Source organism: Brassica rapa, chromosome A08 (genome assembly GCF_000309985.2).
Source record: "Brassica rapa cultivar Chiifu-401-42 chromosome A08, CAAS_Brap_v3.01, whole genome shotgun sequence".
NCBI lineage: Eukaryota > Viridiplantae > Streptophyta > Magnoliopsida > Brassicales > Brassicaceae > Brassica > Brassica rapa.
The window spans coordinates 22722231-22735351 of NC_024802.2; the positions used below are offsets into that span (position 1 = coordinate 22722231).

The 13121-nt window shown below is 40.5% G+C and overlaps 4 protein-coding genes, 1 long non-coding RNA gene, 1 other non-coding gene and 1 pseudogene across 9 annotated transcripts; 3 read left to right on the plus strand and 4 right to left on the minus strand.

Annotated features, from left to right (window-relative positions):
• Positions 1-323: 323 nt before the first annotated feature.
• LOC103836615 lies at positions 324-2188 on the minus strand. The gene is made up of 4 exons (XR_004450025.1): positions 1770-2188; positions 1561-1686; positions 1224-1405; positions 324-1067 (listed from the first exon to the last, which is right to left on the minus strand). It is a non-coding gene; the product is annotated as an uncharacterized LOC103836615 (long non-coding RNA).
• On the plus strand, positions 537-2595 carry LOC103836616 (secretory carrier-associated membrane protein 2). Of its 4 annotated transcripts, XM_009112905.3 has the most exons (11): positions 537-682; positions 773-877; positions 965-1027; positions 1128-1161; positions 1246-1368; positions 1459-1521; positions 1600-1693; positions 1779-1824; positions 1942-2009; positions 2131-2179; positions 2261-2595. In XM_009112905.3, exons 1-11 carry the CDS (start codon positions 629-631, stop codon positions 2411-2413), a joined length of 852 nt encoding a protein of 283 aa, XP_009111153.1. In that variant the 5' UTR covers positions 537-628; the 3' UTR covers positions 2414-2595. The 4 variants fall into 4 exon arrangements, with proteins under 4 accessions (XP_009111153.1, XP_033132600.1, XP_033132601.1 ...); XM_033276709.1 differs by having other exon boundaries at positions 1246-1521; XM_033276710.1 differs by having other exon boundaries at positions 2131-2595.
• LOC103836612 (pentatricopeptide repeat-containing protein At1g03540) lies at positions 2525-4514 on the minus strand. The gene has a single exon (XM_009112904.3). It carries the CDS (start codon positions 4464-4466, stop codon positions 2652-2654), a length of 1815 nt encoding a protein of 604 aa, XP_009111152.1. The 5' UTR covers positions 4467-4514; the 3' UTR covers positions 2525-2651.
• A 158-nt stretch (positions 4515-4672) lies between these two features.
• On the plus strand, positions 4673-7258 carry LOC103836617 (annotated as a pseudogene).
• Positions 7259-7275: 17 nt separating this feature from the next.
• On the plus strand, positions 7276-9120 carry LOC103836690 (putative pentatricopeptide repeat-containing protein At1g03510). The gene has a single exon (XM_033276711.1). It carries the CDS (start codon positions 7560-7562, stop codon positions 8847-8849), a length of 1290 nt encoding a protein of 429 aa, XP_033132602.1. The 5' UTR covers positions 7276-7559; the 3' UTR covers positions 8850-9120.
• On the minus strand, positions 7358-7429 carry TRNAD-GUC. Its single transcript has one exon. It is a non-coding gene; the product is annotated as a tRNA-Asp (tRNA).
• LOC103836618 (LRR receptor-like serine/threonine-protein kinase ERL1) lies at positions 8936-11348 on the minus strand. Its single transcript, XM_009112906.3, has one exon. It carries the CDS (start codon positions 10397-10399, stop codon positions 9212-9214), a length of 1188 nt encoding a protein of 395 aa, XP_009111154.1. The 5' UTR covers positions 10400-11348; the 3' UTR covers positions 8936-9211.
• Positions 11349-13121: the final 1773 nt, after the last annotated feature.

The window sequence follows — 13121 nt, forward strand, 5'->3', positions numbered from 1 at the left end:
ATGGTAGATTTATACGGTTAGTTAACCATTGGGTGTGATTCTTGATGCAGCGTGTGAAGATGTGTTAATACATGTAAACATGTTTCACACTAAACATTATAATAGTGGATTTAATAATTAGTTTTTTTTTGGTTCTCGCCCTTTTAATATAGTATAAGGCTATATAAGCTCTATTGAATATTTGAGATAATGCAGTGATAAAACTAACAATAGAATGATCTGTCAAGCTTGTCAAGCTGTTATACATGCAAAGTTGTGACATGTGACATCCTAGCCACTAACCGCAGAGTTCGGATTCAAACCTTTCAAGTTGGTTTATACGGTTAGTTAACTCACTGGTTGTTAAAAGTACACATGTTCATGTATTACAAGTTACAAAACCGGAAAAAATTACTAAACCGGACCACGAAAAAACAAATTGGTTACAAAACGAAGAGAGAAGCCGTTAAAATGCCTTGGATCTCTCTGGCGCGCACATATGCCATTACTTTTTGTTTTCTCTCTTTCTCTGACTACAAAGTAGCCATTCATTGTAAACCACTTTCTCCGCATTTTCGATTTCTGTCAACGACCTCCAAAACTCTTTCTTGAATACATCTCTTGATTTGATAAAGACGAAATCTCAAAGATGGCACGACATGATCCTAATCCATTTGCTGATGAAGAGATCAATCCATTTGCGGTAAAAGACCTCTGTTTCTTGAATCAAGAATCAATTACTGATCTTTCTTGTAAGCTTACACGTTTGATCTCTGACTTTATGATGTTGTAGAATTATACAAATGTTCCTGCTGCAAGCAACTCATATCTCAAGCCGCTTCCACCGGAACCTTATGATCGCGGTGCAACCGTTGATATCCCTTTGGATTCCGGCAAGGTACCAATACCTTCTGCATTTTGCCTTTCAGTTCTTTGCTCAAAGTAATGAAACGGCGGATCTCATTTTGGCTGTTTCTGATTGAAGGATCTTCGAGCTAGGGAGATGGAACTCCAGGCTAAAGAGAACGAACTGAAGCGGAAAGAGCAGGTAGTTTTCTGGCTTCCATGTGACCTACAGATTTCGAGACCTACAGTTTCTATGTAAAATGTAATGATCAGTCTTCTTCTTCTTCTTGTCATAAATGCAGGAGCTAAAAAGAAGAGAAGATGCAATAGCGCGAAGTAGACAAGCTTCTATATATGTTTAATGAGACTTTTAGGGTCTTTTTCTTTTGTTAGCTAACCTGATAAGGTTGGTTTTGGCAGCTGGAGTAGTCATTGAGGAGAAGAATTGGCCCGAGTTTTTCCCTTTAATTCATAATGACATTCCAAATGAGATTCCGCTCCATTTACAGAAGATCCAATACGTCGCATTCACCACACTGTTAGGTAACGTAAAGGCCACCTTAGACCGCTGCAACAAGTCCTGGATATGTAACAGACAAAAGTTAATTGACCAAAACTATTGTAACTATGCAGGATTAGTAGGATGTCTCTTGTGGAATTTTGTGGCAGTAACTGTAGCTTGGATCAAAGGAGAAGGTTACTACCTAAAATGATCAGATTCATATTAGCTATTACCTCTTGTCATGTTGACTCATGTGATTGTAATGTTATCAGGTCCCACTATATGGCTTATGTCAATCATCTACTTCATAGCTGGGGTCCCTGGGGCTTACGTCTTATGGTATCGTCCTCTGTACCGAGCTACCAGGTAAAATCAGCTATATTAGTAAAGTTGGGGATAGGATCTCTTAGATATTAAACATTAATACAATGTGTACACGTACCTATTGCAGAACTGATAGTGCCCTGAAGTTTGGAGCTTTTTTTTTCTTTTACGTGGTAAGATAAATCGTATCCCCAAATGGTACATTTTCCTCGGCATCAGAGGTTTCTCAGGAAGCCATGAAAAAATAAAACCACTAAGCTTTAGATGTTTACACTGTCTTGCACTTTCAGTTTCACATTGCATTCTGCGGATTTGCTGCAGTAGCTCCACCAGTCATCTTTCAAGGAAAGTCTCTCACGTAAGAGTTTACTGAATCAGCCTTTTTCTTTGAACTTCTTTACCCAATTCTCTTATATAAGACCTTTCCAGCCTCTGATGATATTCCGTCTGATTCCAAATATTGTTGATTTTGTGTACAGAGGTTTCTTGCCAGCACTTGAGCTTTTGACTACTAATGCTGCCGTTGGGGTAAGTATTACTTCTCCTCCTTTACAAGCACTTAACTTCAGCTTGCTTATGACAGTCTTACCAATGTTTTTTTCCTCACAGATAATGTACTTCATTGGAGCCGGGTTCTTCTGCATCGAAACACTCCTCAATATCTGGGTGATTCAGCAAGTGTATGCATACTTCCGAGGGAGTGGCAAAGCTGCAGAGATGAAGCGCGAAGCTGCAAAATCGACCTTGATGCGTGCACTATGAAGACAACACTCCTCACTGGAGAATGTATGAAATGGTGGCTTGAGGTCAAATCTTGATTTCTCTACACAAACCCCTTTTATCGCAAAGTTTAGACTGGCAATTTTCTTTTGGTTTGAATTACTTTGTAAAGACTAAATCAACTACATGGAGACCTCAAGACAAAATTGTGCGACTCAAAACAATTTCTTCATGAGTCATAAAGCAAGATCTCTAGAAAGATATGAACCTTTATAGTTTTCTAATGAGCATCAATCCAGCTCTGTCCAATAGTCTTTGTGACTCCTCTTCTCACCATCAACCTACGAATCTTGAGTGCATCACCATGGCGACCTATCGACTTGTACATGTTACTCAGAAGCACATAGCTCATATGGTACTTTGGGTCCAACCTCATCATTCTCTTTGCAATCCGCTCTGCAATAGCCAAGGCATCCGCATTTGCAGCACAAGGTCCAAGCAGAACACCCCACAGAGACGCATCATCCTTACACTCTGCTCTCTCCAACATATTCTCTGCTTCTTCAAACAAACCAGCACGGCCTAGAAGGTCAACCATGCAACTGTAATGCTCAGTACCTGGTTTAATCCCGTAACTATCAGTCATCATCGCAAAGTAATTCCGTCCTTCCTCAACCAAACCCGTATGACTACATGCAGTGAGAACCGCGATAAAACTTATGTAGTCAGGCTTTATCCCCTTTTTGACCATATCATCGAAGAAACTGACTGCTTCTTCACCTCTTCCGTTCTGAGCAAGCGCAGATAGCATTGCGTTCCACGTTATCATGTTCCTAATCGCCATCTTGGAGTACACACGAGTAGCAGAATCAACGCAACCGGATTTTCCATACAAGTCAACTAAAGCCGATTCCACAATCACATTATCACGACAGCCTCTCCTAACGTACTGGCCGTGAACCTCTTTCCCAAGTCTTACCGCTGCCAAACCAGCACACGCCTTAAGAACAGTCCCAAAACAGTAGAGATCTTTCTCTTCCATTTCCCTAAACATCTCAATAACTCTCTCGTGCTCTCCGTTCTGACAGTATCCCCCAAGTAAAGCAGACCATGATACAGTGTTCTTCTTGGACATCCCATTGAACACTTGCCTAGCTTCCCGTACCGATCCGCATTTACCATACATATCTAAAAGACTACTCTCCACAACCACATTGCTACTTATCCCATTCGTAATAAGCTTCCCGTGAATCTCTTTACCTCGCTTCACCCTCCTCAGGTTACCACAAGCCGTCAAAACAGTCCCAAACGTAGACTCATCAGGCACTAACCCTTTCCCTCTATTCACCACGTAGAAAAGCCCTAAAGCCTCCTCATACAAGTCGTTCTTAGAATAAGCAGAGAGTACAGCTGTCCAACTAAAAACATCTGGTTCAGGCATTTCGTCGAACACACGGCGTGCATCAACCGGTTCTTGATTCACTCCATACATATACGCTAACGTGCTGGAGATAACATGGTTCCACTCGAACCCGCGAGCGATGACAAGACAATGGAAGCATCTCCCTAGCCTAACGTCTCCTATCTCAGAGCAAGCCTTAACCGCCCCAGACAACGTAAACGCGTTCGGGTCCAAACCAAAACTCACCATCTCACCGAACATTTCAAGCGCCTCGACGTGTTCTTTACCTCTGACGTATCCGGACATCATCGAAGACCACGAGATCGCGTCTTTGACGAACATCCCATCGAAAACTCTCCGCGTCTCCTTCATATCATGTCCCAGCTTGAAGTAGAGGGAGAGCAAGCTGTTGCCAACGTAACGGTCCGTCTCTAAACCCGATTTGACGACGTGGGCGTGGAACTGAAGGCCGTGGGTGAAGGATAAGACTTTGGTGCATGTTTGTAAGAGAGTCGCGTAGAGATTGGGTTTCGCGGAGATTTCACACGAGAGCGTTGTGTTTAGGATCCGAATAGCGTCAGTGAGACGACCCGATTTACAGAGTTCACGGATCCGAGACTGTTTTGTCGGAGAAGAGGGTGAAACTAACGGCGTGAGACGTTGGCTGAAATGGCGCTTCAGTATGAGATTCATCGGAGACGCCACAATCACCGGTGAAGAAATGTATATTAATATTTACTATTTAGGAATGTCATATTAACACTGTGAAACTATATAATATTATTCAAATTTAAAAAACATTAAAGATCAAAAGTATAGTAACAGAAAACGACAAAAAAATGGAAAGATGGAAAAAGAGAGGAACGGAGGAAGGCTCTGCTCTTAAACCCTAACGTACCTCCGATAAGCCCTCGCGTCTTTACTCAACTCGTGCTCTCTCTTCTTACCATGGCTGGTTTTGCCGTTAAACCCGTTAAGGAAGAAGAGGAGCTACCTGTTGAAACAGCTATCGATGAAGACCCCAAGGTGAAAACTTTCAAGGATTTCCCTTCCATTGATTCCTATCTGGATTTCGATTCCCTCAACTGGCTGGGGAGTAATAATACTAATATTGAGGAGTTTAGCTTAGACGATACGGACTTTGATTTCTTCGAGGAAGACATGGAGATTGGTCAAGAAGGTGTTACTGTTAGCGAGGAAACGCGTACGGTTATGTCCGAGTCGATTGAGGTAACGTCCAAGCTTTGTGGTGGAGTGAGCTCGATTAGTTCTGAGTCGATGATTGATGTAAAGCCTCTGCTTTGTGCTGGCATGTCTGCAAATTTTGACGGGGTAGCTGAACCAGCTGTTTCTAAGGACTCTGGGGCAATGGAAGATGAGAAGGGGGAAACTAGTTCTGCTGAGTCTGAGAGCGAAACCTTAAGCTCTTCTTCGAGTTCTAGTGATAGTAGCAGCAGTGAAGAAGAAGAAGAGAGTGATGAGGATGAAAGTGAAAAGGAAGAAAGTAACAAGGAAAAGAAGTTTGAGGATCAGATGGTGATGGGGAAAGAGGATGATATGGCAGAAGAACTTGAAGAGGGTGAGATACGGAGTGTAGATGAGGAGCATGAGGTTGAAGAAGATGATGTGAATGAGATGGTTGCTTGGAGCAATGATGAGGATGAGGACCTTGGTTGGCAAACAAATGAACCTATAAGGACAAAGAATGAGCTCAAGGTACCTATGCTTCACCGTTTCACATTTCATGTTCATAGCATTTAGTGGTTGTGTTCTTTTTATTGTCTCTAAGCCTTTGTTAACTGTTTGCTAACTCCAAACCTTTTTTAACTTTTGCAGGAGCTTCCTCCTGTTCCACCTGTGGATGCCACTTTAGAACCACATCATGTCATGCTTCCTCTTGGAGTTGTTCTTTCGGTATGATAATATAAACTCTACCAGTCAATCCGCTGGTAAACCTAAACCATTGTGATTTCTGATATTCCAGGTAATGAGCACACAAGTAATAGTTGGGGGAATGGAAGAGCATACTCCTTTGGCTGAAGGTTCCATCCTATGGATAACTGAAAGAAGAACGCCATTGGGGCTGGTGGATGAGATCTTTGGACAAGTTGAGTGCCCTCTCTACAGTGTGAGGTTCAATTCAGAGAGCGAAGTTCCGGAGGGGGTTAGTGAAGGTACACCCGTCTCATACGTCGCTGACTACGCTCAACATATTCTCAATATCAAGGAACTGCAGAAGAAAGGTTACGATACATCTGGAGATAACGACGAGGAGATATTAGAGGAGCTTGAGTTCTCAGATGATGAAAAAGAAGCACAATACAGAAAAACGCAGAAGATGGAAAAGAGAGGGATGATGGATGACCAAAAAGACGGTAACACAAGAAACAAGAAGAAGAAAAACAGTGATCTCGGAACGTCTACAAGCAATGACTCAGGGGAATGGACAGAGAACCGTGGGTCTAGTTCTTTATCCTCCAACCGTTCTGATCCTCAAATGGGTGATCCGGTTTCGAACCATCAGCCACGACCTCAGATGGTGGGTTTTCCTTCAAACGGTGGAGGATGGAGACCCCAGAGTAATCAGCAGAACTCACATCAGTTTCCTCCTATGCCTAGTCAGATGGCAATTCCCAATCTACCACCACCAATACAGAGACCTATGATGGCAATGCAAAATCAAATGATGTTCCGACCACAGTTCAATGGTGGCCAGTTGCCAATGCCTGCTGGACCGGGTGGCTTAAATTTTTTTCAAGGACAGGCTACAGCGCCATGGCCTGCATTAGTTGGTCAGAACTGTTTCAACCAACGGCCTTTTGGGATGGGTCGTGGTATTCAGCCACCGCAGTTCCCGATGAACCCTCAGTTCCAAATGCTGAACAACAGACCACAAGCTCCAGTGAACCCACAGTTCCCAATGCAACCGCAGTTTCCAGTGAACCCTCAGTTCCAAATGCGAAACAACAACAGGCCACAGTCTCCAATGAACCCATATTTCCAAATGCAACCGCAGTTCCCAATGAACCCTCAGTTCCAAATGCGGAACAACAACAGGCCACAGTCTCCAGTGAACCCATATTTCCAAATGCAACCGCAGTTCCCAATGAACCCTCAGTTCCAAATGCTGAACAACAACAGATCACAGTCTCCAATGAACCCACGGTGCCAAATGCAACCACAGTCACAAGGTTGGAAGGGGCCACCATGGTCGTGGCAGAGGTAGGGGTAGGGGTCGGTTTGGACATGGGCGAGGTCGTGGTCGGCAACAGTCTGGATGAAACTGTATCTGTGAAGCATTTTGATGTCTGTGAAAAGCATGTTTTATTTGGTTTTGTATGCCAAATTTTTGTGGTAAATTAAATTAACTTAGTTATGATTAATAATGAACAATGTTCAGTATCAAAATATCATTCAGACGAAAAGAAAAAATTCAATGAATCAAGGAATTGCAGAGGTGTAGACATTTAGTTTAGATAGACAAACAAAGACTAGCTTTTGGAGGACAAGAAATAAATTGTGAGGATATTGGGCTTTTCTAGGCCGAATAACGACATTTTACAACGGGAAAAGAAAAAAAAAACCGCCGTTGCCGGGGATCGAACCCGGGTCACCCGCGTGACAGGCGGGAATACTTACCACTATACTACAACGACTTTGTTGTTGAAATAATTTACAAGTCTAAACAAAGCTTTAAGTAGCTGTTATCTTTGGTTTAAAAGGCGGGAACTTACGTAATTAGTGGCTTTCCTTTGAAGCAAACACCCAAAAAGGTCCATCATCTCCATGTCATCCTCGTACGCTTCGAACTACACTAAACTGATCACTCTCACTAAACAACTAAGCTCTTACGCTAACCAAGGAAGCCATGAGCAAGCTCTCCACCTCTTTCGCCAAATGCACTCTTCTTTCGCCTTACCTCTCGACGCACACGTCTTCTCACTCTCCCTCAAATCCTGCGCTGCAGCCTTCCGTCCTCTCCTCGGCGCATCCATCCATGCCCACGCCTTCAAATCGAACTTTCTCTCGAACCCATTCGTGGGATCCGCGCTTCTCGATATGTATGGTAAATGCGTGTCTGTTTCTCACGCTCGCAAACTGTTCGACGAAAGTCCTCAGAGAAACGCTGTTGTTTGGAACGCGATGATTTCACATTACACGCATTGTGGGAACATCAAGGAAGCGGTTGAGTTGTATGAGGCGATGGATGTTATGCCAAATGAGTCTTCTTTCAATGCTATTATAAAGGGTTTAGTGAGTACAGAGGATGGGTCTTATAAAGCAATTGGATTCTATAGGAAGATGGTTGAGTTTAGATTCAAGCCTACTTTGATTACTCTTCTTGCGTTGGTATCAGCTTGTTCTGTCATCGGGGCGTTTCGGTTGATAAAAGAGATTCATTCATATGCTTTTAGGAATCTTATTGAGCCGCACCCGCAGTTGAAAAGCGGGTTAGTAGAGGCGTATGGGAGGTGTGGAAGCATTGATTACGTGCAGTTGGTGTTTGAGAGCATGGTTGATAGGGATGTGGTTGCTTGGAGTAGCTTGGTATCTGCTTATGCGCTTCACGGTGACGCTGATTCTGCTCTCAGAGCATTTCGAGAAATGGAATCTGCTAAAGTACGACCTGATGACATAGCGTTTTTGAACGTGCTGAAGGCATGTAGTCACGCTGGGTTAGCTGATGAGGCTATTGGTTACTTTAAGAGGATGCAGGATGGTTATGGTTTGCGTGCAAGCAAGGACCACTACTCGTGTTTGGTGGACGTCTTAAGCAGAGTGGGGAGGTTTGAAGAAGCTTACAAAGTGATTCAAGCTATGCCTGAGAAGCCAACGGCTAAGACATGGGGGGCTCTGCTTGGAGCGTGTAGGAACTACGGGGAGGTTGAGCTTGCGGAGATTGCTGCAAAGGAACTCTGGAAGATAGAGCCGGAGAATCCAGCGAATTATGTGTTGTTGGGGAAGATATATATGAGTGTTGGAAGACAAGAAGAGGCAGAGAGGCTTAGAATGGAGATGAGAGATAGAGGAGTGAAGGTTTCACCTGGTAGTAGTTGGTGCTTGTTCAAGGATTGATATTTTTAAATTTTTTTAATGAGGAAATTGTAAAACTAAGAACCAATAACTCTAGATTAAAAATTTCTTAATTGAGATATTTTAAATGTAATAACAAATATTTCAATCATTGAATAACAACGGATTATAAAACCTATAAAACTAATTTTAAATCCACTATTGAATAACACCAAACTACCTTAGTGAATTCACAAATCGTTTTTGTTTTCTCTTTTCCTTTTCAACACAACTGCCCTTCAGAAAAAAAAAAAAAAAAAAAAAAAAAAAAAAAGAAACTATAACAAAATGAAATAAGAAGGACCATATAACATAATAAATATTATCACCCAAAAATCATCCACAAGAAAGCGTAATGCGACACATTAGCCTCGCCATTCGTTGCATTGTGTAGTGGGCCTAGTCTTCTGTGGGCCGGCCTTAAGCGGGCACGGCGTCTGTATAGGCGGAACCATGCAGTTATACTGCAAACACAGCGAGCTGCTCGCCGGGATTTCCGCCGCCGGACTAATCTGTATTCCAGTCAGGAAGTTATGCTGAAGATACAGCGTCTGTATGCTCGCTGATAACAGCCTCTCCACGAAGATCGCCGGGACTTCTCCGGTGAACCGATTGCTGTTCAGGTAGAGATTCTCAACGCTTGAGAGAAGCGGAGATATCTGACCGGAGAATCTATTGTAGCTGAGATCCACAGTTGGAATATTTACTTGATCCGCCGGTTGAATCAATCCGTAGAAGAAGTTGCGTTGTAATTGGAGGCTTGTAATTGGAAAGGCCAAGATTCGACCGGGAATTGTGCCGGTTAGCCGGTTTAAGCTGAGATCAAGGTAGTTAAGCTGGTTTAATCGAAGTAAAACCTGGTCCACGGGTCCGGTTAACTGGTTCCATGCAAGTGAGAGGTACTGCAGAGACGGAGGGAAAGAGGCGGGAGAGAGTGAGCCGGTGAGGCTGTTGCGTTTGAGGTCGATTCGGGTCAGGGTTTGTGAGAGAAACGGAGGGATCGATCCGGTTAAGTGATTGTGGCAGAGAATCAAATTGGAGAGCTCCGGTAAAGATCCGACCGCCGGCGGAATGGTTCCGGTGAGCTGATTGTAGCTCAAATCGAGTGTTCTGAGACGGCGAACTTCGCCGAGGCTCGCCGGAATCTCGCCGGAGATGAAATTCCGGCTGATAGCGAGGAAACGGAGGTCTTTTAACTGAGAGATCGTCGCCGGTAAAGCGCCCATGATTCTGCCGGGGACAATGGAGAGCTCCGTGAGAGCAGAGAGTTTGCCTAACGCCGGGTTGATTCGACCGGATAAACCGGGTGACCCGGCTCTGGGATCACCGAGGTTGAGGGAAACCACTCTGTCGCCGTCACAGTAGACGCCGGCGAAGCCGCAGGGATCGGAGGTGAAGTCCCAAGACCGGAAGAAGTTGGAACCTGGCAAATCATCGAGAGATTTACGAATGGCTTGCAGAGCCAAGAAATCAACAGGGTCGAGAATCGCCTCCGCTAAGAATCCGAATCCAAGTAGAAGCAGTAAACACCAAAGCAACTGTGTAAATCTCATCTTCTTCTTCTAAAGTAGCTGATTCAGCTTCAAGAAACAGAGACTATGATTTATATATGAATAACCAGAGAAAGATTGAGAAAGTTCTGATCATATTCGCAGACCATAAGGTCATGAATATATACAAAGCAATGCGATATTGGAGAGGAATGTAACGTGATACGATACTCTAATTATAGTAAATGCGTTACAGAATAGGAAATAGGAAACCGAGATATGCTTGGTATCTCGTCAATAATATAAGAAATGGAAGTTTACCAAAAAAATATATATATATAAGAAATGGAAGTACAGAGACAATCTGTAAAGTGGGTTTATTTTCTGATTTCTCGTGAGAGAGGGGAGGCAAGTGAAGCTGTGTGGTGGGAAACAAAGGTATTCTCGTGGGAGCTTCCGTGAGAGGCTTTAATGGAGGATGATTACCAAACGATTAAAAAGGTTTTTCGAGGGAAGAGAAAGAGTAATCAAAGTGGCTTGAGGAGGAAGCCAAAACAAGAGGTGAAATATTCTTCTTCCTCTTTACTCGTTTTCTCCTTTTTTTTTTTTGTTTTGTTTGATGGCTTGTCATAGAAGACGATATGAAATTAATAGAATCCGACAAAAAGAAAGAAAGAACGTTAAATTAAGAAAGGTTTAACATTTGGGTTGTGTCAGTGAATTGAAACAGACAGCAGGTTCGGTGCCAAAAGGTCGGTCTGGTCACGTGACTTGTGTTTGCGTTCAGTTCTACAGTCTCGAGTGACAGCTTGGACGAGCCAGAATACCGTGACACGTCAATTTGTGGTTCGATCATTTACTTTTTTCATTTTTTTGTACTAGTACCATGAACCATCGTTACATATTTTGATTATATTTTTATCGATTTATATACATCCAAGGATGTGCTTTTATACGGTAAAATTAGCGTGACAGTTTGATTCTTATAAAGAAATATGGTTAAATGGTCAATGTAACACACATGAGCTTTTAGTCAAAAAGCAAATAGGCCTCAAATTTTATAATGTGTGCGTTGTATAGTTAACTAAAATCACTAAAAGTTGGACAATTTTATTTTCTATTCTTTCTAGTAAATTTGGTAAAAGGTAAAAACAGAGACATAACTTAGTACTAGAGATTGACCCGCACGCCCGTGCGGGTGTTAATTTTTACGGTTTTATAAATTATTTGTTATTTTATCATTAGTGTTATATATTTAAGATGTGTCGTCGTATAACTAATTGTATTCAAAATATTTGGATTAAATCGGGTAATAAGATTATTTTTGGTACAAATATACACTCTTTTCAGATACATTGGTTAATTAAATATTTTTATATTTCTACACATCAAAATCAAAATCATTCAGACCCGAGAGGATCCAACTCAAGCATCATACATAAATTTATAATATCCAAGTGGCGCCTAATTTAAAAATCCAAAAAAATTAATCCCGAAAGAAACAACTTGTACCTCAATGAGTATCCGAATGTCCATACTTAACTGATTTTGCAAATAGATTAAAAAGGAAACTCTTTCTATATATTTGGCAAAAATAAGAAAAATAGAAAGAATTTTTTATTTAATAAAATAGTTATATGAAGTGAAACATTAAGTGATAATAAATGTAATACTTTTTAATTATTTTGATTTAAATTATTATCTTGTTCATATAAACTATGCCTTTGAATTATGTGTTTTGCTATGTAATTTTTCACCAATTGGAACTAAGACAAAAGAAAGTTTTAGTAAAACATATTAAACCAAACTATTAACCATATGCAAAACTCGGTTATCTTACATTTTTATTTTTTTTATAATTGCACAAAGTTAATATTGATTAACTAATAAATAAAAATCTACATTATTACTTTTACGGTAAATATAATTAATGATGTGATATATTGTTAAAGTAATATAATTAATGAAATTACTAAAATAAAACTATACTTATATTTTTATACATTAATATTTGTTTTTCATAATTAGTGTTTTATATTTTAGATATGTCGTAATATAACTAATTGTATTCAAAAGATCCGGATCGAATTAGATAATATGGTTATTTTTGGTACAAATATCCAAACCCGTTTCAAATACATTGGTTATTTAGATATTTTAGGGTCATATACATCAGAACCAAACTCATCCAGACTCAAGAGGATTCAACTCAAAACCTATACATAAATTTATAATATTCAAGGAGTGAGTAATTTTAAAACAAAATAAAACGATACCCGAAAGGAACGACTCGTACCTAAGTGGATATTTAGTGTTCATGCCTAACTGATTTTATAAACTAATATAAATGATATTTTTATGTGTTTTGCTAAATTAAGTGAAACTGAAAGAGTTTTTTTTTATTTAGTAAGCAATTATATTGAGTGAAAAATTAAGTGACAATGAATGTAATTCATTTTTATTATTTTGATTTAAGTTATGATTTTATTCACTAAACATGTTTTTGAATTATGTTTTTGGCTACGTAATTTTCCACTGATTGAAAAAAAAATGTTATAGTAAAACAAATTAAAACAAACGCTTAACCTTATGCAAAACTCAGTTATTTTACTTTTTTGATTTTATAATTGACACAAAACTAATATTGATTAACTACTAAATAAAATCTACACTATTATTATTATGGTAATATAATTAATGATGTGAAATATTGTTAAGACAATATAATTAATATGAGTGAAATATGGAAATACAATTAATGTAGTACTGCTATCTTCGTTTCCAA

Excerpts from the sequence above, each read along its gene's own strand:
- LOC103836616 (XM_033276708.1), top strand. The coding sequence starts at position 629 with ATGGCACGACATGATCCTAATCCATTTGCTGATGAAGAGATCAATCCA. Across the intron at positions 878-964 it reads TCCCTTTGGATTCCGGCAAG|GATCTTCGAGCTAGGGAGAT; the intron begins GTACCAATACCT and ends TTCTGATTGAAG. Across the intron at positions 2,010-2,130 it reads TTTCAAGGAAAGTCTCTCAC|AGGTTTCTTGCCAGCACTTG; the intron begins GTAAGAGTTTAC and ends TTTTGTGTACAG.
- LOC103836612 (XM_009112904.3), bottom strand. The coding sequence starts at position 4,466 with ATGAATCTCATACTGAAGCGCCATTTCAGCCAACGTCTCACGCCGTTA.
- LOC103836690 (XM_033276711.1), top strand. The coding sequence starts at position 7,560 with ATGTCATCCTCGTACGCTTCGAACTACACTAAACTGATCACTCTCACT.
- LOC103836618 (XM_009112906.3), bottom strand. The coding sequence starts at position 10,399 with ATGAGATTTACACAGTTGCTTTGGTGTTTACTGCTTCTACTTGGATTC.